The sequence below is a fragment of the Rutilus rutilus genome, assembly GCF_951802725.1.
Source record: "Rutilus rutilus genome assembly, chromosome: 25".
NCBI classification, from domain to species: Eukaryota; Metazoa; Chordata; class Actinopteri; order Cypriniformes; family Leuciscidae; genus Rutilus; species Rutilus rutilus.
The window spans coordinates 26330607-26357749 of NC_140229.1; the positions used below are offsets into that span (position 1 = coordinate 26330607).

Genomic DNA, 27143 nt, shown 5'->3' on the forward strand with positions numbered 1-27143 from the left:
AGATCTCTCAGCTTTGGGATATGCTGGAACAGGAGATTCACATTATGGATGTGCTGCCGACAAATATTCCACAACTCTGATGAAATCATTGACCAAAAAATCCCTAAGGAATCTTTCCAGCACCTCGTTGAATCTTTGCCATGAAGAATTTGGGCAGTTCTGAAGGCAAATTGGGACCCTCTTCTATGTAAAGCACTCTGAGTGCAGAGAAAAGCGCTATATAAATGTGGCGAATTATTATTAATTAGCACTGTCAACGTTAATGTGTTAACACATGCGATTAATTCAAAATCCTTGGCACATTAAATTCATTTAATGCAATTAACGTAGTTTACGTTGTGCAGTTAGATGATCTTAGACGAGGTCCAGGCTGATTACATCAGAGAAGGCAGAGAGAACAGTGGCTCACGGGCCAGTTTTCAGTGAATTATTCATTCCAGTGTCCTAAGCTTTAAACCACGAGCGTTGTCATATTCTGAGATTGTTTCTGAAGAGCGTGAGCCCTCATGCATCATGCTTTGCCTTTGTGAATACAGACTGAACGCAACGTCAAAACATCCCACCGCTGTATGGCCAGATGATACGCAAACTACGTTTCTCGGCTGGATACAGCAAACCAGCGTCTCGCTAGTGAAGTTTTGGATTGCAATCGAGGTAAAAACGATTGCAGTGACATATAGGAGTCCTACAGTAAGCACACGTGAGTCCGTTATATTGAGGCACAAACAAACCATTTAGCGATGCTCTGATCGCACATTGTATTTGTGCACAGACACATTTTAGTACATTCACGTTGTTTCCACACACATTCAGGATTTTTTATTTTTTTATTTGTCGTGTATGTTGCTGTGTTTAGTAATTCTGAATGGATCCGTGTATTGTAGTAGGTATATGCAGTCAGGTCAGGGCGTTGTTGTTTTGTTTATATTTTTTGGCATGTTCATGTGGTCCTTCTCGGCATCACAACTTGACTAGTCTAAAATGTTTGGGGTCACTTAGAAATGTCACCTTTTCCATGAAAACGTCAAATAATAAAGTAATCTGAACAAATTTCATCTCATGCTTCCTGAAGCCTCTCCCACAAGCATTAGCTACTTTAGCATTGACATTGAAATTAAAATTGACATGTTTTTTAACACTTAAATTTGATTACTGGAATAGACAGTTCTATTACTCAATAAGTGAAGTCTAATAATTTCACTAATACCATTCAACATTAAGCACAATAGTAGTCATTTCATCATAAATTTGATATAGGGACAGGCATCCTATCTCAATAAATGACTACCAGTTTGTTTTAATGCAGGAATAGTAGTTGTGTGTGTAGTATAGGAAAGTATGGTGCCCTCTTTCTCAGTTTGAGCCACTGACCCTCAAAATGTCTGTGCATGGACATGCATCATAACATTTAATCTTGACAAATAGTCATAGAAAGGTGTAAATTCACTAGCTTCCTTATTTGACCACTGTTGCAGTGAAATATTGCTCGCACTGGTACTGTCTTATGCATTTCACTGGACCGAGGATGCGCACACTGGCAGTGTGAAACAGGCTTTGAATAAAATAGTCTATTCAGATATCTCTGTTGGGCAGGGTGATTTTGTGTTCACATAGTATCCAATGGAATAGTTTAAATTTGAAATGCATGCATGAACATAATACATTTTGTAATGCAGCATTCTGACCATTTTCATTTTGTGTCAGAACACAACACCCAGCTGTCGTTATCAGAATAGATGTACTGTATGCATGGGCGTCAGTTTGGTTTGAAATGTGCTGGGGACAGAGACGCATTCGGAAGTGCATTTTCAGAAGTGCTGGGTACAATGACGCATTCATTTTTTTTCTCTCTTTCGCGCATGCTATGTTTTGAAAGACGATGTCCTGTAGCTCAGGCACGGCCCCACTTTTCAACAGGCCCACCCAAAACTTAAAAAAAAAAATAATAATTTTACTATATTCTAATTTTGTCAATAATTATAAATAAAATCGCCAATAAGCTCATAATTTGTGCTAAAATAGTGTTTAGTTTTAAAAACCATTTTAAAAAGCTGGTTATATTTTGATGTTTCTGCGCAAGTTCAGCAGACAGTGAGGTTCGGGTTTGTTCCGATCAGAGCTCGTGAGTGGAGAGCGCATTTCTGAATATTCCGCTCCGCTCGTTCATTCCGCAGGGTCGCTCGCTCAACACAGATGTCCTGTTGCCTGGTTCGAAAATATGTGGAATAAGGGCTGCTTCCGACTAAAAGTTTTTTTCCTAGTCGACTAGTAGGCTAGTTGTTCATTTAAGTCATTCGTGGACAAATCGCCCCTTTATATTAATTTAATTACTTATAGCCTACAGGATAATGAGCGTTTACGTAATATAGCCGCACTCAAGCGCACGACCGCACGCATAAAGCTTGCCACAAAGAACCGGTAAAAGTAATGATTATGATTGCGTCTAAATGTGTCTAAATACGATGTGAATGTGAAAGTGCATTATACGCTGAGTTTCGGTTCATTTATGAGACGAACTCCAGTTCACTCGCCGGCGCCTCCAATGTCGTGATTATCTGCTATAGGCCTATTTACTTCTTATTTATTAAATCCAGGCAATTGGTTCATGAAACATTGATTAAAATTAAGATATAATTAATACAAAACGAAATTCACAGGCAGCTGTTTTGTTTGAGGTCTCTGTGAAAGTTTTAAAGCAGCCTTTTAGTGCCGCTTTCAGAGTGCTCACGTCCGTAACAGAGAACTGACACGTTGTTTTTTTCCCTCATAAATGCGAACACGGAAAAATAAAATGAATGTTATAATGTTTTTTTGTTGGGTCAGACAATGATTACCAAATTTCTCTCTCATATTGCTCCTCACAACCACTGAAAACGGTCAAAAAAATCGAACCAAAAGTCAAATTAATATGGACGGAAGTTAAAAGTGGTGGGTACAAAATGACTCATGACGAAATCTGGTGGGTACGAGATCCCCCCCGTCCCCCCCGAAATCGACACCTATGACTGTATGTGCTACAGTCTGATATAAAAGACTGTTGATGTTGCACAGTCCGCCCGTTACACAAGTGGAGAGCGTCATTCAATCTGATAAAGGACAGGCAAAAATAGCACATGTATAATCGGCCGTTGAGTATATCCAGTACACCACCAGCACAACCTCCCTTCCTCCACTGCAGGACTTTCTCACTTTTCACACCACCATTCCTCTTTTGTCTTTCCGCTTTTCCTCCTCTTTCTTCCTGTGCAGGTGACCTCTATTCCCTTCTTTCTAAACTGCTGGGGGAGAGAGATGATGTTGTCCACGTGCATAAGTACGACCCTGCAGATGCGGCCCGAGCCCAGACACGTCTGATGGCAGAGATTGATAGCATAATGCAAAAAAAAGACCGAGGCTGGCCACATTTAGGCTACAAAACAAAAGAGGATGCAATTCTGGTGAGGGACAGAGTGCACAAGTTTCACCAGTTAGAGTCCACTGTCAGCCCCTCAAGGAGCAGGACTGTACCCGCCAGACAGCCGACCACAGGGGAGGCTCAAAGGGACCAACAAGGTGGGTTTCGGCCTCGTTTTTTACCCCAACAAAGAGCAAATGTATCAAGTGTTGTGTTGGACAGTAAGCTTTCAACCCATGGGCCACAGTGTCAACTGAGACAAGCGTTTGTCTCCCACATATCCATTTGTTTTCCTTTTGATGCCTGTTTTCACCCATCTCACTGCTATCATGTATACGTTGGGTTGCGCAGATTGTTGGCTGAGTGTGTAATGTTATAGCATGTGGTTTTAATAATTCTCTAATGAACGATCTGGAACATGAGGATTGCTATAGAATAGATTTCAAGATGCACTGCTTTCATCTCGTTGGTCAAAATATCACCCCTGTGAGCAAGATGAGACATCAATATATTTGGTCAGTTTTCACTGAAGTTGATTTCACTGAAAGATTGTCAGGAGTACACAAGCATACATAAGTGCATTCAGAAAACAGTCAGATATTTGGTTCACGAGAACGAGACGAGACAATATCTTAACACTATTTTAAAGAAATTATGACAAAACATAACTGGAAAAATAGTCTTTTATTCGACTGAAAGTCACAAAAAGCAAAACAATGTCGTAATAAAAATAACCTAAGTGAACAATAGCCTTTAAAACGATTTAAATACATATCCAATAACATTTTGGGAATAATAATTGATTCAAATAAAGTATCAAAAGCAAGTAATCATATGCTTTTACTGAACACCACTCAACTTCTGTACATTACATATTATAACAAATGCCTGCAGAGGGCCAACGGCCTGTGATTGTTGTTACACTTTACAGCATGATCAATTCTGGCCAAACAACATTTCATTTAAAAATATCTTTAATATTTGCACACTTGTTTATGATAGAAATGCTACTGCCACTCTAATTTCTTGAACAACAATATGTGGACATCAGAGCAATGGTTTAACCCTATGGGGTCGATGGACACGCCGGCACGGAAGCAGCGGAAACAACTTAAAATACTCAGTAATTTTTTGTTATACAGAAACGAGTAATATGTCGTTTTAGATTTAATATCTAAATCTGGTGAAATGGCGCACGTTGCATTACCAGATGAACATTATAATCAAACTCACAGCAGATGCAGAGCTGGAGTTTGTTAACCGAGCTGCGGAGACGTGCTCCTCGCATGTGAATGATAACAATACAACAGCGCATATATGTTTAATTGAATCGCAGCGTTTGTGATTTCACAATAGTACTTTGCTTTATTGTGACTTTTAAATTATCTTAATATATCATGCAGCCTCAGAAAACGGTCTGATAATATTCTCATCTGTGGGATGTGCCACGTCCGGTATTTTGCATGGTCTTGACAAAAAATGCTGTCACTTTAGTTCTACTTTGAATATGAATTATCATAAGCTGTAAAAGACACAAACTCAACTCCTTCATGCATTATTTTGTATTATTTTTGCATTATTATCACTCAGAATTTCTCACATGTTATTATGTCGCAGCCCTAAAATGCTTATTTTGCGATAACTTTACTCATAAAAAAAAATTAAAAAATCACACTGACATAAATTTTCAGACCATTAACAAAGTATTTAGTATTAAGCAGCCTCAATTATTTTTGGGTATGATGCAACACGCTTTGCACTCCTGGATTTGAAGATTTTCTGCCATATTTCTGAGCAGATCCTCTCATGCTCTGTCAGGTTGGTTGGTGACCATCCTTGGGTAGCCAAGTCTCTAAAGAGGGGTTAAATTGGGTTCAAATCCAGGCTCTGGCTGGGAGTTATCCCTATAGACACTTTTGTATTCCTTTGGCTGTGTGCTTAGGGGCGTTTTGTCCTGTTGGAGGGTCAACCTTCAATATAGTTTCTCACAGTCAGAGAGGAAAGGCTTTCAGCTGGCTACTCTTCAGTAAAGCTCGGATCAGAGGAGTGTTGCAGTGATGGTTGTCCGTCTGCAAGTTTCTTCCATCTCCACTCGTGATCTCTGGAGCTCAACCAGACTGACCATCAGGTTCTTGGTCACCTCTTTCACCAAGGCCCTTCTCACCGGCAGTTTCATTGTTCAGCCAGCTCTAGGAAGAGTCCTGGTTGTTTAAATGGACTAGAATTATGGCATATGCAAAAATAGTAAATAAATGTGGTTTAATGTTTCTTAGTACAGATACTAGGCAAATACTTTTTGCCTTAATTTTTTTCTAACCCTAACTCGAACAAACATTCTATATTTTCTTTACATAGTGACACTTGGTTTGATATTTTGTTAAATAGAATGAAGACATTCATCCATTTTAAATGTGTCTTATGTACAATTTCTTCTGGGGACACTGTAAATACAGAATAATAGATAGCATTGACATGTTTGTGTGTTTATCAGGTTTATCATTGTTTACAGAGAACAAGTTATTGATATATTGCAGTTTGTGGTCAGATGTTAAGCTTGTGAGTTTGTTCAGTGAAGGATTCTTAATACTGATTTACACCCTGTCCATCTGTTTGAGGACAACTTCGAGAAAGACATGTTTTCTTGACGTTATTTACTCGCAGTATGTCGTCACATTGAAGCGCTGCTGCTGAAAAGTGACAGTTGGCAGTCTAAGCACACTATACACCTTAGTTGTGTCCCAGTTTGCTTACTTGTGCTCTGTTATATGCTGTTTTTAGTATAAGTAGTGTGAGTAGTGTGATCACACTGATATTCCAGAAAGAAGAAGTGCACTTAAATAACCCAAATGATGCACTTAATTAACTGGAAAAACAAAGTGTTGGACACTTCATTGCACTCAGCTGTCACAGCTTTTCTTGCGTAACAGAGGGCAGGGGCATCAGACTACCATCTTGAATGACAAAATAACCTTTAACCAAAATAACAAAATAAAGTTCAAATGTACAATAGACGGTTGAGTACAAAGTGCACAGGTCTGCAATCCAGGCATGCGGAGGGATAATCACAGGAACGCGCACCTCGGGTCACGCTAATGGTTTGTCAGATCTGTGCGCTAGCACAGGTTATAATCTCACAGTTTAATAATATTTATAGCTCCTAACTTAAAATGTACATCCGTATGCAAGTTTGAGGGACACCTCTTTAGCTATTGTCACATGTCAGTGATTATTCCTCTGCATAGTTTCCAACCCTTGACATAGTGCATAGTATAAGTGCATAGTGCATAGTATTAGTGCATAGTATAAGTGCATAGGGCATAGTGCATAGTATAAGTGCATAGTGCATAGTGCATAGTGTAAGTGCATAGGGCATAGTATAAGTGCATGGTGCATAGTATAAATGCATAGGGCATAGTGCATAGTGTAAGTGCATAGGGCATAGTATAAGTGCATAGTATAAGTGCATAGTGCATAGTATAAGTGCATAGGGCATAGTGCATAATATAAGTGCATAGGGCATAGTGCATAGTGTAAGTGCATAGGGCATAGTATAAGTGCATGGTGCATAGTATAAATGCATAGGGCATAGTGCATAGTGTAAGTGCATAGGGCATAGTATAAGTGCATAGTATAAGTGCATAGTGCATAGTATAAGTGCATAGGGCATAGTGCATAATATAAGTGCATAGGGCATAGTGCATAGTGCATAGTGTAAGTGCATAGGGCATAGTATAAGTGCATGGTGCATAGTATAAATGCATAGGGCATAGTGCATAGTGTAAGTGCATAGGGCATAGTATAAGTGCATAGTATAAGTGCATAGTGCATAGTATAAGTGCATAGGGCATAGTGCATAATATAAGTGCATAGGGCATAGTGCATAATATAAGTGCATAGTGCATAGTGCATAGTGTAAGTGCATAGGGCATAGTATAAGTGCATGGTGCATAGTATAAATGCATAGGGCATAGTGCATAGTGTAAGTGCATAGGGCATAGTATAAGTGCATAGTGCATAGTATAAGTGCATAGGGCATAGTGCATAATATAAGTGCATAGGGCATAGTGCATAGTATAAGTGCATAGGGCATAGTGCATAGTATAAGTGCATAGTGCATAGTATAAGTGCATAGTATAAGTGCATAGTATAAGTGCATAGTATAAGTGCATAGGGCATAGTGCGTAGTATAAATGCATAGGGCATAGTGCATAGTGTAAGTGCATAGTGCATAGTATAAGTGCATAGTGCATAGTATAAGTGCATAGGGCATAGTGCATAATATAAGTGCATAGGGCATAGTGCATAGTATAAGTGCATAGGGCATAGTGCATAGTATAAGTGCATAGTGCATAGTATAAGTGCATAGGGCATAGTGCATAGTATAAGTGCATAGTATAAGTGCATAGGGCATAGTGCGTAGTATAAGTGCATAGGGCATAGTGCATAGTATAAGTGCATAGTGCATAGTATAAGTGCATAGGGCATAGTGCATAGTATAAGTGCATGGTGCATAGTATAAATGCATAGGGCATAGTGCATAGTGTAAGTGCATAGGGCATAGTAGGGCTGGGCGATATGACGAAATATATCGTCTGGACGATAGAAAATGTCTATCGTTTTATATAAGGCTCTATCGTTTACGCCACGATAAGGCGTTTTACGGCAGAATTAACCTCACGGCATGCCCATGCACGCTGCAATACATAAACAAACATGGAGGAAGACGGTAGTAGACGCGGTTCAGACCAGGGTAAGTTAATTCTCAACTAGATGACCAGCCAATCCAACCCGTTAGTAGCTCCACAACAGCGCGCATCTGTGCATTCATTCATTCACACACACACACACACACACACACACACACACACAGAGAGAGAGAGAGAAACGCGATTCATATTTAAACAGTCTTTTTGCGTGTACAGATTGCGATTAGAACAAAGCAAATATAGAACTGACCTATTCCTCAACCGGATCCGTTGCTCCTCGAAATGAAAACGAGGTGAACCTGAAAGTGAACATATCCAACTGATTGTGGGTGTTCACTGTCACAGGTTTGCGTGGATTGCCTCAGATTATTTGCTTTTGAATAGCGCGCGCTCTCCGTAATTAAGATCAAAGTCAACAGAATATTTTGAATCTCTTTTGCACTTATAAGAAAAAAAACCTATCGCGCCGGCGCGATTGTCGAACCCAGGGGGTTAAAAAATAGATTTTCGCCAAAAATCCTCTTTGGCTCCGCGGCTGCCATGGTAAACAACGTTAGCCTACCGGTGACTGAAGTCTCACGTCACGTGCGAGTCAAGAGCGAAGTGATTGACATGACCAGGCTACCGTAGCTATGGCTTGGATTCGTTAGCAAACATTGCCCCCCTGTGGTATTTGCATGTTACTATCACAAGCATAATGTTGTGGCCTGCCCAGAAAAACATTGGTTCTAATAATTATTTACCTCCGCCAACAGCGAGACCGGCCAATGTTAGAGACCCGGCCGGTAATGGAATACAGGCCAATATTAGAGGATTTACGGTAGACTATTCATGAACTGAATTAACAGAAAAATTGCTATATCGTTATCGGGATATCAAATGAGCTATATCGGGATATGAAATTTTGGCCATATCGCCCAGCCCTAGGGCATAGTATAAGTGCATAGTATAAGTGCATAGGGCATAGTGCATAGTATAAATGCATAGGGCATAGTGCATAGTGTAAGTGCATAGGGCATAGTATAAGTGCATAGTATAAGTGCATAGTGCATAGTATAAGTGCATAGGGCATAGTGCATAGTATAAGTGCATAGTATAAGTGCATAGGGCATAGTGCGTAGTATAAGTGCATGGTGCATAGTATAAATGCATAGGGCATAGTGCATAGTGTAAGTGCATAGGGCATAGTGCGTAGTATAAGTGCATGGTGCATAGTATAAATGCATAGGGCATAGTGCATAGTATAAGTGCATAGGGCGTAGTATAAGTGCATGGTGCATAGTGTAAGTGCATAGGGCATAGTATAAGTGCATAGTATAAGTGCATAGTGCATAGTCTAAGTGCATAGTACATAGTAAAAGTGCATAGTATAAGTGCATAGTGCATAGTCTAAGTGCATAGTGCATAGTATAAGTGCATAGGGCATAGTATAAGTGCATCGTGCATAATATTAGTGCATAGTGTAAGTGCATGGTGCATAGTCTAAGTGCATAGTGCATAGCATAGTGCATAGTATAAGTGCATAGTATACAGTATAGTATAAGTGTATAGTATAAATGCATAGTGCATAGTATTAGTATTCCAGAAAGAAGAAGTGCACTTAAATAACCCAAATGATGCACTTAATTAACTGGAAATACAAAGTGTTGGACACTTCATTGCACTCAGCTGTCACAACTTTTTCTTGCGTAACAGAGGGCAGGGGCATCAGACTACCATCTTGAATGACAAAATAACCTTTAACCAAAATAACAAAATAAAGTTCAAAAGTACAATAGACGGTTGAGTACAAAGTGCACAGGTCTGCAATCCAGGCATGCGGAGGGATAATCACAGGATAATCACAGGAATGCATAGGGCATAGTATAAGTGCATAGTACATAGTAAAAGTGCATAGTATAAGTGCATAGGGCATAGTATAAGTGCATCGTGAATAATATAAGTGCATAGTGTAAGTCCATAGTCTAAGTGCATGGTGCATAGTCTAAGTGCATGGTGCATAGTCTAAGTGCATAGTGCATAGTATAAGTGCATAGGGCATAGTATAAGTGCATAGTATACAGTATAGTATAAGTGTATAGTATAAGTGCATAGTGCATAGTATTAGTGCATAGTATAAGTGCATAGGGCATAGTATAAGTGCATAGTATACAGTATAGTATAAGTGCATAGTGCATAGTATAAGTGCATAGTATACAGTATAGTATAAGTGCATAGGGCATAGTATAAGTGCATAGTGTACAGTACAGTATAAGTGCATAGTATACAGTATAGTGTAAGTGCATAGTATTAGTGCATAGGGCATAGTATAAGTGCATAGTGCATAGTATTAGGGCATGGTATAAGTGCATAGTGCATAGTATAAGTGCATAGTATAAGTGCATAGTATACAGTATAGTGTAAGTGCATAGTATTAGTGCATAGGGCATAGTATAAGTGCATAGTGCATAGTATTAGGGCATGGTATAAGTGCATAGTGCATAGTATAAGTGCATAGTATACAGTATAGTATAAGTGCATAGTATAAGTGCATAGTGCATAGTATAAGTGCATAGTGCATAGTATAAGTGCATAGTATAAGTGCATAGTGTACAGTATAGTATAAGTGTATAGTATAAGTGCATAGTTTACAGTATAGTATAAGTGCATAGTATTAGTGCATAGTATAAGTGCATAGGGCATAGTATAAGTGCATAGTATACAGTATAGTATAAGTGCATAGTATTAGTGCATAGTATAAGTGCAAGTATACAGTATAGTATAAGTGCATAGGGCATAGTATAAGTGCATAGTATACAGTACAGTATAAGTGCATAGTATACAGTATAGTATAAGTGCATAGTATACAGTACAGTATAAGTGCATAGTATACAGTATAGTATAAGTGCATAGGGCATAGTATAAGTGCATAGTATACAGTATAGTATACGTGTATAGTATAAGTGCATAGTGCATAGTATTAGTGCATAGTATAAGTGCATAGGGCATAGTATAAGTGCATAGTATACAGTATAGTATAAGTGCATAGTGCATAGTATAAGTGCATAGTATACAGTATAGTATAAGTGCATAGGGCATAGTATAAGTGCATAGTGTACAGTACAGTATAAGTGCATAGTATACAGTATAGTGTAAGTGCATAGTATTAGTGCATAGGGCATAGTATAAGTGCATAGTGCATAGTATTAGGGCATGGTATAAGTGCATAGTGCATAGTATAAGTGCATAGTATAAGTGCATAGTATACAGTATAGTGTAAGTGCATAGTATTAGTGCATAGGGCATAGTATAAGTGCATAGTGCATAGTATTAGGGCATGGTATAAGTGCATAGTGCATAGTATAAGTGCATAGTATACAGTATAGTATAAGTGCATAGTATTAGTGCATAGTATAAGTGCATAGTGCATAGTATAAGTGCATAGTGCATAGTATAAGTGCATAGTATAAGTGCATAGTGTACAGTATAGTATAAGTGTATAGTATAAGTGCATAGTTTACAGTATAGTATAAGTGCATAGTATTAGTGCATAGTATAAGTGCATAGGGCATAGTATAAGTGCATAGTATACAGTATAGTATAAGTGCATAGTATTAGTGCATAGTATAAGTGCAAGTATACAGTATAGTATAAGTGCATAGGGCATAGTATAAGTGCATAGTATACAGTACAGTATAAGTGCATAGTATACAGTATAGTGTAAGTGCATAGTATTAGTGCATAGGGCATAGTATAAGTGCATAGTATACAGTATAGTATAAGTTTATAGTATTAGTGCATAGGGCATAGTATAAGTGCATAGTATACAGTATAGTATAAGTGCATAGTATAAGTGCATGGTGCATAGTAAAAGTGCATAGTAAACAGTATAGTGCATAGTATACAGTATAGTATAAGTGCATAGTGCATAATATAAGTGTATAGTATAAGTGCATAGTGTTAACTTAACAATAGTTTATAGTATAAGTGAGTGTATAGTATAAGTGCGTAGTGTATAGTTTTTAGTGCCCTGCAATCCACACTAATTCCTCATTTCCCACTAGAGTTCAGCTCATAAAGGTGTTCAGATACAGAAGTCGAGTACAGGTTGACTTATGATGTTTCACATGCAGAATGTCTATATTGTGTCACGTCTAGCGGTGTAAAAGTCAAGTCAGTCAAGTCACCTTTATTTATATAGCGCTTTATACAATACAAATAGTTTCAAAGCAGATTTACAGAGATAACAGGAAAATGATGCATTTCGGCTGTTGTTCAGCTGAAGTCGGTTTAGTGTTGATTCAGTTCCGTTGTAAAGATCATCAATTACTAAATTAATGCATTTCATCTATAAAGCAGATAAGGATGCACGATATGTCGGCCACCATATCGTTATTGGACGATATATGTCCATTTTTAATGTTATCATTATCGGGCCAACATATTAAAGCCGATAAATAATGTATTATTTCCTTCAGCTGAGACACTTCAGATGCGCACTGTTCACCATGATGGGTTTCATTTGCCTGAAATATGATTGAAATCACTTCAAAAAAGGAAAATATAGTTAAGTGCAACATGTGCTGTCATATAGACTACACAAAATTATAATGATATATAATTGTGTGCTTGGGACATGGCTTTTTATGTTTTTGAAATCAGGACTTTAAATTAAATGAAATTATACAAAAATTTGGATTTAGATTTATCGGCCAATATATCGGTTATCGGCTTTCAAATATAAAGAGTTTCCGGTTATCTGTATCAGCCAAAATTGTCACATTGGTGCATCCCTAAAAGCAGCTGTGCAGGAAACAGTGATGTCATCGTCCAGCTCAGTTTAGTTCTCATACAATGGTGTCAATGCAGGCAGATCAATAATATTGCTGAATATAATATTAAGTGTACCCAACTAAGCAAGCCAGAGGCGACAGTGACAAGAACCCAAACTCCATCAGTGACAGAAATGGAGAATAAAAAACCTTGGGAGAAACCAGGCTCAGTCGAGGGACAGTTCTGTGTGATTATGATTATGATTATGATGCATTGATGCATGATCTGATGTGGTCATTATTCCGCTTTACTTGACAAACTTATTCAGAGGCTGTTTTCATTAGTTTGCCAACAGGTTATTATTTATTCAATGTGGATCAATAATAAATGTATTATTATTCTTTACAGTCTTTTTCTTTTTAGACCCTTGAGCCAGTTCTCCGCTGATCCATTCATGTGAATCAATGGTGCCCAAAACTATTAAAACCTTCGATAGATGTCTGTGTTGTTTCAAACTAGAACCCTCAGATTTTAAATGTTTTAAATGCTTTCTCATTCCTCATTCATTCCATGTTCAAATCCAGACCTATATTAAATTGTGTGTGTGTGTGTGTGTGTGTGTGTGTGCAGGTGCCCATCTGGTGGAGGTGTCAGACTGGCCTGAGGCGGAGCTGCAGTTTGGACAGGTGTCTGGTCTGGCTCTCAACTCTAAGGGTGACCTGATCATCTTCCACAGAGGAGATCACATATGGGGAAGGGAGTACGTTCTGGAATATTAACCCACTCCATACATTTAAGCATTCTCCATCCAAAGGCTCTGGAGAAAAAAAATGTTTTAAGAGAATTTGTGCATATTAAGCGCTAAAAATTGCTGATGTAGAATTGAGCTCTGTCTAGATATGTAATGAACACTGACCTTTTGCTCATGAAGTTGTCATTGAGTCTGCATAATATTACTGTCTGATGAAAGGTTATATAAAGGGAATGCTACCATTGCATTGTGTTGCTTAAAGTGAATTCACCCAAAAATCTGTCATCATTTACTCACCCTCATGTCCTTCCAAATCCTTAAAGTCCCCCGAAGTCAATAATTGTATCCCTTAAAACTCCTCTTTGATCACCAAAATGACATAATAACGTTTTTTCCTGTAAATGCCTTAAAATATCTTGAATGTAACTCGACACCCTTGCCTCATTTAGTATGTGCGGTTCTATGAATATGCAAATGAGCCCCGCCTCCACTCACTCACTCAGCTCAGAGATCCACTCATTGACGATCACACGTTGATCTGATTGGTTACAAGGTAGTTTGTGACGTCAGAAACACCAGCGGTTTCAAAGCGTGTTTTTGAGACTGTCTTTGGAGAAAACACTCAGCAATGGAGTCGACTTATGAATTTACACATGGTTTGTCTTAAAGCACATTAATAACACCACATAGACATATAAACATTAAAACCTGGATTTTCACCACAGTGGGTCTTTTATTCAGAGCACAAATGATTATATTTTTTATATTCTATCATCATTTTCATCCATCCATTGAATGTCCACACAAACAAAATATTTAAGCTTCAAAAAGTTTGTGAAGAGATTGTAAAATAAATCCACGTGGATCATCTGAAGTCTTCTGAAGGGGGTCGGTATGACATGAGGGTGCATAAATGATGACAGAATTTTTTAATGAACTGTCCGTTACAATTTGAATTATGATTATTGCAGTTCACCCAGTAAAAAAAAATCTGTCATCGTTTACTCAACCATGTCCCAATCTCTGACTTTGTCCTTTCTGAGAAGTACATTTTCAGCAGAATGTCCTTGTTTCTGTTCTCCATGCAATAGAAATGCTGTTGAGTTCCAAATATAACACAAAAGTAACATAGAAGTGGTTCATATGATGTGTGTGCTATATTTCAGGTCTGAAGTCATTCGACAGCTAAACTTCAGCCTTTCTTCTCACACAAAGCTTTCATATGATTTTGGAGGACTTGGAATAAAATCAATGATAAGTTGGCAGTGCTTTTGCCATATTTGAAGCTAGACAGCACCCATCTGCATTCATGGTCATTTCATGAAAAGCACAGGCATTCTTTCAGTTTCTTTTTGTTCCAGAGTAGAAAGAAGGGAACGACATGAATGTAAATCGTGACAGGGAACTATTCCTGTAAAGGTGCAAATACTGCTGATAAGCAATATGCTGTTATGGTATAATGAAGTATTTTTCTCCTGCAGCTCCTTTGATATGAATGGCATGTACCAGCAGAAGAAACTGGGCCCCATCCAGCAGCCCGCCATCATGGTGGTGGATCCAGTCAAAGGACGAGTGCTCAGAGCTTCAGGGAGGAATATGTAAGTCCATGAGATGCTGTTATGGCACCGTGTCTACAGTTCAGGCATGCGGCTCAATGCAATTTGACAGACTAGAATCCTCCCGTTTATAATCAGTGAAGCTGTGTAAACACTCTCCTGCTATTTATTTCTATCTTTGAGTCAGTGTGCTTGTTGATAATGAGATGTTTGTTTGAACAGGTTTTATCTGCCGCATGGAATAACAACCGACAAGAACGATAATTACTGGGTGACCGATGTAGCACTTCATCAGGTAAAGACACTCCAATGAACTTAAGAAACCCCACTACTAGATATGTTAATATACAAATGAAAACGGAAAAAAAAAAACTTAAGAGAAACCAGGTTTAGTCGGGTGGGGTGAATTAGCTATGTTTGGTACAAGTCATATTATAATTTGGGAAACTCTTTTTATTGGCACTAAGCATTAGTTAGCTTTGTGTTGGTATCTACACAATAGAAGTTGTGGCACTTTTAATATTTACCAATAGAGTGGGACAGGGATGACGTCAGAACTCGGAAGTCTATTTTGCCGCTGGTTCCTTCGTGTTTTTCCTATGGGGTCTTATGAGTTTTTAATGAGTGAAATAAATCCTATGGTAAACTTAACTCGGCGATACTTTGACGTTGTGTTCTACAGTGTAAACTGCACACACTCACATCCCAAGCTTTCTATCTAATTTCTTATTAGATGCTTATTTATTCAAAAATAAACTGCTCCCGAATTCACATTTTCAATATGGGTGTGTTCAGTCAAGATACAATGGTTGAGTATCATTTGAATTTTAACGATTTCGATTCTAATTATCGATTCAGATTCTTATCGATTCCAATAAGTTAATAAAAAAAAAAAAAACTTGGATATTATTCACATTTAGCCTTATTGCAAAACATTTAATTGTAGCTGAATATCATGAACAAAAATTAACAGGCTAAAAGAACACTTACACAAGGAACGTTTGCCTGTGGTTTAAAAATACCATGGAAAAACAACTAGCCTAACTAATATAAGTTTCAAGTGTTAGTAAAGACAAGTAAACACTCAGTAATTAACAGAAAGAACAAATAAAAAATGAGTAATAGCAACTAAACAAATATACAATTGAAATAAACAGTTTTAAGGTTTTCAAGTATTCAGGTACAGAAAGTAATCAAATGTGAATAACACTGAACTTTATTAATAAAATATACATTGCACATATATATATATATAGCTATATTGTTAAAATTCTGTTTCAAACTAGGTCCACAAAAATAAGACAAATGTCAGTGGAAGTAAAAAGGTTAATCAGAATGGCAAAGGAAATGTATTGATTGTGAGAAACAAATATATAATAAAAAAAAAACACATCATAATGGTCAAGCAAAATAAGGAATATGACTTCTTAAACTATAATAAAGTTGGTGCAATTGAAGCATTCTTTCCCCATATCTAGGTATTGAAGCTGAGCAGTAGCGGCACAGATCAGCAGCTTCTGGTCTTGGGAGAATCTTTTGAACCAGGAAGTGACAAGAATCATTTCTGCCAACCTACAGATGTGGCCGTGGACCCTGTTACTGGAAACATCTTCGTCTCAGACGGATACTGCAATTCCAGGATCCTCAAATTCTCACCAGAGGGCAAATATATCTCACACTGGGGAGCAGGTACACGTTGCACAATATTTTATCAGACATGATATTACAGTGATACACAACCTTTATAATCAACAATACTCTGATATTGCTGCTAGGTATGATACAGCTTAACTAGAATTGATTCAGTAAGGCGAACATCCAACACCTGGTTGATATTTCAGAACACTGTTTTTGATAGTTTAGTTTTAAGACTTATTAATCATTTTTTTGCTGATGGCATAGGCTCCTCGGACAGAAAGCGGCGTTTCCCGTTCAGGATCCCGCACAGCCTGGCGTTCCTGCCGGATAAACGGGAGCTGTGTGTGGCCGATCGGGACAATGGACGGATTCAGTGCTTCATGGCAGAGACTGGCGAGTTTGTGAAGGAGATAAAAAAAGACGCGTTTGGAGGAGAAGTATTTGCCATCGCATACTCGCCTGTCCAAGGTATGCATGCAGAGAGCAGGATAAATCTTGATTTTTTTATTATTACGTTGTCATATAAATTTCAAGTTGAAATTAGACTGCAGCACCACAGGAATAGTTAGTCATAATGTACTCATGTCACACCTGTATAATTTTCTTCAGTGGAACACAAAAGGAGAAATTTAGGAAAAGCACAAAGACTTGTTGGAGTCTTGAGTCAAATTTCGAACTGTCTAGCTCTACCAAAATGGCAAAGTTGCATTCATGTTTCTGCCGTTAACTTTTGAACTGTGTGGTCTAGAAACATCATTTTTTCTGCTGATTCCTTGGCTCATGCTGAATTGAATATTCCTCCGTTCACCAAATCTGTGTCAGATCATCTTACTTAACAGAATGCCAGAAAAGCTACAGGATTTTGATTAACCAAACCATATTGATCATTTTGGCAAATTGGCACACAACTTTATGTGTGTAAATGTCACAACGCCCTGACAATTTCCTATTAATTGGATGACCATGACACCTACTGGTTATTGCAGTTATTAGCAGTTGTGTTATGTTATGATTCTACATTAGGATTTTCATGGCTTTTCCTAAAATGATCACCAGGGATGCCATGTCCGGTTAAATGTTCGTGTAACTGATCTGCTACTGTCATGCTTGACCCCGTATTGCTGCTTGAAGCTTTATGTATCCCTTTGCGTTCAGCAGAAGAAAGACTTTGGAATGACTTATGAGTAAATATAAATGAATGAACATTTGGATTTAATGTCATTCATTGCATAAAGTTCACTGAGCATCTCGATCCTAACCATGTGAATTCACATGGCCTTTGATCTATAATGTGAATACATGTTCAAAAACATACAAATCCTTGGACGACTGATGCTAAACCCAACTCAGTAGTAATGTAGACTCTGCAGTCATGTTGCTCATGTGTTGTTTCAGGCGGTCTCATCTACGCGGTGAATGGAGAAGCTCCGTATGGGCAGGCTGCTCCTCTTCAAGGGTTTGTCATCAGTTATTCAACCAAGGAAATCCTGGATTCCTTCAGTCCAGACACACAGGTGCTGATTAAGAAATATTTTCTCAACCCTGCTGAGCACAACACAACATTCCTCAAAACACGCTTGAAGCGCTCTTCATGATAGGAGCAATGATATTGCTGAGAGCTGTATGTTAGTTGTTAACAGCACATAGTAAAAACGCTTTCTGATCAACGTTGCCCAATACAGAGTTCAGTGGCTAACTTTGTTTCAAACCATTTCAACTCATTTGCCTTACAAAGTGCAGCCATTGATTACATGAGTATTTGCATTAGATTACATGGGTGGAAATAAACACGCAGCATGGAGACTGATCTTGTATGTGTATGTACAACTGCTACCTGCAACTCTTTTCATGTGGAGGTCAAAACGGTGCGCCACAGACGGTAGAGGCTTTAGCAGAAAGTACAAGTTCAGATTAGATGCTGATGACACGTTATGTCTGCAAATAAGAGGATAAATTCATTTAATTTATTGGTGGGGGGAAAACGGTATGCAAAACTGATAGACACACTTGCAAGAAAGAAGCATGAGTCTAAATGTATATGAGCAAAACCATTATAGATCTAACTGTTGTGCCGTTTATCGCTCTGATCTTGTGCTTTTAGAGATTTGTTTAAATATCCTAAATCTCTTGAAACACCAGTATGAGATTTGTTTTCTGATCTGCTAATAATAGCATCCTCTTGCCTTCTCATTCTCATCAGACAGCGCTGTGGCTTCCTGTCTGGTTTGAAACACTGTTGAAAGTGGATTGATTTCAATTATCAACAGCTTTTCTCAGAAATCGCTTACTGCGCCTTTAAACTTGTCTTTTTTGGTGATTTAAAGAAGAGTGATAATGATGTGTAATGAAGCATAAAGAAGTAGTGCTCACATCTTTCTTTAGGATTTATTTTCATGCCAATAAGCAAATATCTTTAGAGTTATAGGTTTCTCTACTCTCTACGTCTTACATTCACATTTATTCGTTTAGTAGATGCTTTTGGCCACACCGATTTACCAAATGAGGAAAAACAAGCAATAATAGCAATATTCCATATTGCTGCAACAAAATATAATGTATTGTTATGGATCTGTTTACCCGTTCTTATATTTTGTTCTGACATCTGAAGTCTTTTCCTTCTGTTTTTCCTTCAGGAATTTAAATTACCACATGACATTGTTGTTACAGCAGATGGGAGCGTCTTTGTTGGAGACGCAGCATCAGATTCTGTAATGAAGTTTGTTCAGTCTTCAAGTAAGTTATAATATATATAAATATACTAATATGTGAGCATAGCAGTATAACATTTCAAATAAGAATATGTACATGAGAAAAGCTATGCTTTTTGTCTCTTCTGACAACAAAAAATGAAGCTTGAAGATTTTTTTTTCCTCATTTCAGAAGCAGAACATCGCTCCGTTAAAAAAGGAGGAATCGAGGTCCAAGAAATTGAAGGTAATGTCACGTCACTGTGTCAGATTATGTGATTTTGACTACTGATGTCATGTCGTGGACATGAAACATGTCAGACTACCCGTTGCTTCCTGACCAATCATCGCTAGCCATCTTTAACGATGTGCGTGATGTCATAGAGAAGGTGGAGCTAGAATCTGACTTCCCGAAACGAGCATATACAAACAGTGGTTGTACTAGCCTAATGCTAATTCCAGTTCTCAGCAGAGAATTTTGTGAATAATTTAAAGGTTCGATGTTACATTTAAGGGGTTTATATTTACCAATTGGAAATTTGAAACATTTCACGAGTATGGGCTTCTAAATTAAACTCTCATTTTGGTGCTGCCTTTCCTTTAAAACTTGAGAAAACACACTATTTGTGATTGGCCAAGACAGGCGGGAAACATGTACACTGCATTAAGAAAGGACTATGAGGTTCAGTGTACTTGCCCTCTCACTGATGGTTGAAGGATGTGTTTGACATAAGGCTCAGAGGCACAATATGCTCTTTGTGAAGGTTTCAGTGCTGCTCTTGAAATAATGATCTTAGTGTGTCATCAATGAAGCAATGAAACCTTCACAAAGGGCATATTGTGCCTCTGAGCCTCATGTCAAACACATCCTGTAACCATCAATGATAGGGCAGGTACACTGAGCCTCATTTAACAGCACATAACCTTTCCAGTCTGGCTTTCGTCTGTTACACCGTACTGAAACAGCCCTGGTTAAGGCTCTTAATGATCTCCTCCTAGCTTCTGATTCTGGCGCTCTCCTTCTGCTAGACCTCAGCTTTTCACACTGTTAGTCCTGAGATACTCCTGTCACGGCTTTCAGCAATTGGAATTACTGGCACAGCCTTTGACTGGTTTTCCTCAGGGAGGCAACAATTGGTATGACAGGGACAATGGTTTGACAGGGAGGCAACAATTTGTTATATACCAGAAGCACAAATCATCCACCAAATCCATCAGTTCTGGTGTCCCTCAAGGTTCTGTCTTGGGCCCTCTTCTTTTCACTATTTATATGTTTGACAAATTATTAAACGCTATAGGTTTAACTTCCACTGCTATGCTGATGACATTCATATGTATACCTCCCACCTCAGTGTTTCCTCTGCCTACATTAACAACTTGCATCAAGGAACTCAAGCTTTGGCTTGAGGCAAATTACCTTAAATTTAGCTCGGGTAAAACGGAGGTAATATTGATCGGCTCTAAATCTGTGGTATCTAAATGATCCGATCAACTGATAGATTTGGATGGTGACTTGATAATGCCCTCTACGACATACGGCTCTACGGCGCTCTCATTGATTCCACTCTTTCATTTAATGATCACATTGGTAAAGTGGTAAAGACCGCTTTTTTCCACCTACGTAATATCTCTCATATTCGATCTTCTCTTAGTCAGCAGGATGCATGAACCGTTATACATGTATTTGTCACAGCTCAACTAGATTACTGTAACTCACTTCTTTATGGCCTTTCAGCTAAAAATATCAAACAATTACAATATGTTCAAAACTGTGCAGCCCGCTTGATCTCTCACACAAGAAAGAATGAGCACATTACTCCAATCCTCTGTCACCTTCATTAGCTTCCGGTTTATACTAATTCTAATTCTCACTTACAAAGCTCTCCATAACCTTGGTCCTACTTACTTATCAAGCATTTACCCTTCTCTCCTTCAAAAACCTTTTAAAAACACGTCTTTTCTCTGAATATTACTCTTCAGCATTTGTACTTTATGGATATGATATTTGTTTGAATCCCTCTTTGTTTGTATCTTTAACATAACTTTGTAAGCGACTTCTGTATATTACTTTATATTACTTATGTATATTTGGTTCTATCTTCGTAAGGCAACCTTGGGTGTTGGAAAGGCGCTATATAAATAAACATTTTTATTATTATTATTAGAAAAATTCCACGATTGACTTCATGGGTGAAACTACCAAAAGCAGTCAAGAAAACGTCAGTCATATTTCACCTGTTTTTATAAGTTAAGCATTCCCTCAAATCGGTACTCAATATTCCATCGGTTGTTATCTTGTGTTTTAGAAACAGAAACGTTCGTGCAGGCCAATCTGAAGCCCTTACCCAAGCTTCCAGCCCTGTCTCCGGTGGCCGCTGTGCAGAAGATGGAGGAGCCGGCGCAGAAAGCGCATCAGCAGCCGCTGGCAGCTCCTGAGGAGAATAAGGAGAAGGAGAAGCTCCCGAGCGTGGCCAATCAGAGCGCTCAGGGCGTGTCACCTGCTGTCATCACCACTCTACTGCTCATCCCATTGGTGGTTGTGATCGCCATCGGGGTCTTCATCCGCTGGAGGAAGGGCAGGATGTACAGTGGTAATTGTGAAATTTGTCCATGACAGTCTCGTTCATGCCACGTGTTGTATGTCGGATAGTTTTTGATCGATTTCTACTTTTAACGAAGATTGTCAAGTGAAGATGGAGCCATCAGGATCTACAGGTGGAATCTTGGGTAAAATCAGAGGTAAGAGAGACAGAGGGGTTATTGACGTCATGGTCATCTTGCTTCTTAAACAGAAATGTGTGTGTGTCGTAACCCTTTCTTGTGGCTGGTGGCTGGAGCCGGTTCAGTGCGGGACGAAACCATACGTCTGATTTCACATCTCGACTCTGTGTTTCAGATATTTAAATGCATGTAAATACTAGCAGAAAACATATACACACTTAAGTCTAGAGAAGCTGCAGTAACAATCAAGAAAATAACAATTTGGCAATGTGTTTGTCACATCAGCATTATTTTAGTATCACTAATATACTATTATAGGTTTTGTTAATATTTTGAATTAGATTTTTTTATATTTTGTTTGCATTTGAATAAAAAAAAAATCAAGTTTTAGTTTGATTATTTTAGTACTTAAACTATACAAAAATGAGAAACGTTGCCGTGCTAGCTGAAATAAAATAAGTAGTTTTCTTTTCCATATTTTTTGTTAATTAAAATGTTTTTTTAAGGTTTTCGTTAATGATAATAACCCTGGTGTAGATAACTATAATAAGTTCACTGCTAATCAGTAAAGTATTCAGTTATATTACAAAATGTATCTTACTGTATTTATACAGACACTATTGGAAGAATTACACAGAATGTGAAAGTCAGAAAGTATTCAGACCCCTTCATTTTTGTTATATTACAGCCTTATATCAGTCGACACTCCATACCACATAATGACAAGACAAAAACCAGATTTGTGATAACTTTACAAAATTAAATTAAAATCATTTCTTCTGTCATCATTTTCTCACTCTCACGACATTCCAAACCCGTAAGACATCTTCGAAACACAAATCAAGATACTTCTTATGGAATCATTGACACAAATCTCTGACGCTTTAAAACATTCATAAAGAGAATTTGGTAACACTTTACAATAAGGTTCATTGGTTAACATTAGTTAATTACCTTGAACAATACTAGTTCATATAAATTTTGAACATTTATTAATACATTATTGAAATCAAGAGTTGTATTTGATAACATTAGTTAATGCACTGTGAACTAACATGAACAAACAATGAACAGCTGGATTTTTATTAACTAACATTAACAAAGATGAACTAATAAAGTAACAAATGTATTTCTCGTTGTTAGTTCATGTTAGTTAATACATGAACTAATGAGCCTTATTGTAAAGCGCTACCGACGAGGTTTGTTCTTGTGCGTCCTCAACGGTTTAGTTTGTATGTTTAGATGCCGCAGGGGTTTTGAGTAACCCTCTTTCTCTGTCTTTCTCGTCCACAGGCAAAGCTGCAGGAGGCCTGAACTTGGGGAATTTCTTCGCCTCCCACAAAGGCTACACCCGGCACGGCTTCGACCGGCTCAGCACCGAAGGCAGCGACCTGGAGAAGGACGAGGAGGACGGGACCGACTCTGAGAATGAAGAGTACTCCGCTCCGCCACCCCCGGTGTCCTCGTCCTAAGCGCTGTCAGGACCGACTTTAAGCACCCCTGTAATCGTTTGTATCGGCTGCTGAAACATTTTATCTTCTGTGTGAAAACGTTCTCTTTGAGACCTACGACTGCCACTTTAATTTATGATTTTAAGGGACCACGTGGAGATACAAAGCACTGGTCATTTTGAGGATAAAGACAATTGATTCTAATTTTTTAACAGGAGGGTAAACGTAGATTATTTATTTAGTTTTAATGATGAACAGCTAGTCAATCTCTTCCAATAATTTATCAATCTGATAGCAGTGCAATTAATATATAATTGATCCAGGCATTTTGTGTCATAACATTTCTGTATGTTTGTGCCTTTTACGTGTTTCGCCTTCCGCAGCACCTATATATTACTACACATGTGCCACATATTTAAGAGCTGCTACTGTCACCTGTGATTTGAGTTTGGTTTTTTTGCATCTTATAAAAGAATAAGAAAAAAAGACGACTACATATTTAAGGCTGTATTTGCTACATTTTCAAAGCTAATGTGAGATGTGTCTGATATTTGTTGTGATAATGAGGTTTTATTGCAAGAAAACTATTTTCAGTAACAATGTTATTTGTGTAATAAAGTGTCTGCAAAGCATCACTTCTTTCTACCGGTTGTATAAAGTTCCCTAAATGTATATTGAGAATCAATTTTAGAACATTCACACTGCACTCACTACACTATAGTGCTAATGATTTTAATGAACATATTAAAAACAGTCTGCATTTATTGCAACATAACAGGCACAGGATGATGATGGTGCATCATTCAATGCACAATAAATAAGAAATAAATGGAAACGTTTGCTAATTTACTTTGAAAGAAAAGGCACCATTGATTGATTTTTGTAAAATACTAAATCAGATATTCTATGTGTATTTTGATACTTTAAAAACAGTGTCAACAGAGATACATTCTGCTCATTTTAATAGCCTATTATGAAGACTAAAGAATTTCCTAAAGGTAACAGAATCAAAAACAAGACAGTTCTGAGTGGGTCATCTTACCCCCAAGGATCTAACTCCAAATTTTCACACCAAAACAAAAATCGAAAAAGTTTTCCCCCTGCAAATCCCCCATTGAACGGCAAAACTGATCCGGTGTAATGAATCTCACCGATGCTGGTGTTAAGATAGAAAGTCTAAATTAAATAACCATTCAATAAATGTGTTGAAATTGGTGACATATATGGACAGAAGAAAAGTTGGAAGGACATCTCACACAATCTTACCTCATTAATAGTTATTCACTCAAAATATGAAGACCTGTTTCAATTCTGACTGTCACTACGGTCTAAATCCCGATCCTGCTCCAACACACACACACACACACACACACCTGTAGTTCTCAATAATGCTGAAGGACTGGATTAGATGATACAGACACAGTGATAACAGGAAAATAATGATCAATGATGCAAAGCTCAGTTCAGCTGTAAAGCAGCTCTAAAAAGACAAAAGGGTCATTGTTCAGTTCAGTGTTGATTCAGGACATTGTAAAGATCATCAATTATGAAATGAGTTCATTTCATCTATAAAGCATCTCTGGAGAAAACAGTTCAGTTCTCATCCAACAGTGTCAGTGCAGTCAGATCAATAATACTGTTGAATATTAAGTGTCCCTTAACTAAGCGAGCCAGAGGCGACAGTGGCAAGAACCCAAACTCAATCAGTGACAGAAATTAAGGAAGAAACCTTGGGAGAAACCAGTTGTCCTCGGGTCAAATTAACAAACATGATGTGATTTATTGCTGGCTGCATCACAAGTCAGATTGTGGATTTATATCATTCAGATTATTTAATCCAGACCCTTCTGCTTGAAGATGCTTTAGTGGGAGAAGGGGTACAACTCCCCCTGGTACCTAATATTGATGTGCCACCTCAGCCTGGGCCCTGTCCCGGCTCCTGAAGCTCACGCGCCTCAGTGTCTGTTCTGACCTCAACCTGCCTGAAGACTTGCTCCAAAACTACACCAGTCTGTAGAAATGCAAGATCTGGCTAGGATCAGACTAGGACCACATTTCTGCCGTGGGGCCATGGCCATCTCAGGACTGAAGCCAGTGCTGAAGCAGTTTCGTGTTCATCACAACTCCTGTGGCGTGACTGTGGACTCACATAGGCCATATGACCCAGGAGCCTTTGAGACTGGACCCCTGATCGAGTCCGGCAGCACAACACTCTGCAGTAAGACAGTGACACAGAGTCTAACTCCACACCGAGAAAAGAGACGGCTCTTGTCCTTTTGAACACAGACCTGATTTCACGAGCGGGCGTCCAGATGTCCTTCAGTGTTCAGATGCCCTTTCCCTGTAGTGGGACAAGGGACACTCTGTGCATTTCGTGTAAGATGCACGGTGACAGGGAAAGCCCGGAGGAGAGTACCTTATGCTCGCCTCTCCAATCTCGGTAAAAGTCTGTGACGGAGGAGGATCGAGACATGAAAGTATGCATCCTTCGAGCACATACGCAATACAGTAAAAAGGAATATCAAATGAGTAGAACGGCCACCCATTCATTCATCCATCCACCCATCAATCCATCCATCCACCCACCCATTCATACATACATCCACCCATCTATCCATCCATCCATCATCCATCCATCCATCCACCCACCCATTCATACATACATCCACCCATCTATCCATCCATCCATCATCCACCCATTCATACATCCATTCACCCATCCATCCATCCATCCATTCATACATACATCCACCCATCTATCCATCCATCCATCATCCATCCATCCATCATCCACCCATTCATACATCCATTCACCCATCCATCCATCCATCCATCCATCCATCCATCCATCATTCACCCATTCATACATACATCCACCCATTCATACATACATCCACCCATCTATCCATCCACCCATCCATCCATCCATCCACCCATTCATACATCTATCCACCCACCCATCCATCCATCCACCCATCAATCCATCCATCCACCCACCCATTCATACATACATCCACCCATCTATCCATCCATCCATCATCCACCCATTCATACATCCATTCACCCATCCATCCATCCATCCACCCATTCATACATACATCCACCCATCTATCCATCCATCCATCATCCACCCATTCATACATCCATTCACCCATCCATCCATCCATCATCCACCCATTCATACATCTATCCACCCATCCATCATCCATCCATCCATCCACCCATTCATACATACATCCACCCATCTATCCATCCATCCATCATCCACCCATTCATACATCCATTCACCCATCCATCCATCCATCATCCACCCATTCATACATACATCCACCCATCAATCCATCCATCCACCCACCCATTCATACATACATCCACCCATCTATCCATCCATCCATCCATCCATCATCCACCCATTCATACATACATCCACCCATCTGTCCATCCATCCATCATCCACCCATTCATACATACATTCACCCATCCATCC

General features: G+C 38.6%; 1 protein-coding gene across 5 annotated transcripts in view; it reads left to right on the forward strand.

Moving 5' to 3' along the window:
- pam (peptidylglycine alpha-amidating monooxygenase) overlaps positions 1–24291 on the forward strand; it is a 52756-nt gene extending 28465 nt beyond the window's left edge. For 3 of the 5 annotated variants that reach the window (XM_084401461.1, XM_084401463.1, XM_084401462.1), the window contains exons 15-25: positions 13483–13612; positions 15085–15201; positions 15382–15454; positions 16638–16848; positions 17062–17265; positions 18193–18311; positions 19431–19530; positions 19678–19731; positions 21791–22075; positions 22164–22223; positions 23499–24291. In XM_084401461.1, the coding sequence (XP_084257587.1) occupies positions 13483–13612; positions 15085–15201; positions 15382–15454; positions 16638–16848; positions 17062–17265; positions 18193–18311; positions 19431–19530; positions 19678–19731; positions 21791–22075; positions 22164–22223; positions 23499–23677 (1532 nt within the window). In that variant the 3' untranslated portion in view covers positions 23678–24291. Of the gene's footprint in view, positions 1–3249; positions 3553–13482; positions 13613–15084; positions 15202–15381; positions 15455–16637; positions 16849–17061; positions 17266–18192; positions 18312–19430; positions 19531–19677; positions 19732–21790; positions 22076–22163; positions 22224–23498 lie in introns of all 5 variants that reach the window. The other 2 variants (XM_084401459.1, XM_084401460.1) reach the window with 1 other exon arrangement.
- Positions 24292–27143: the final 2852 nt, after the last annotated feature.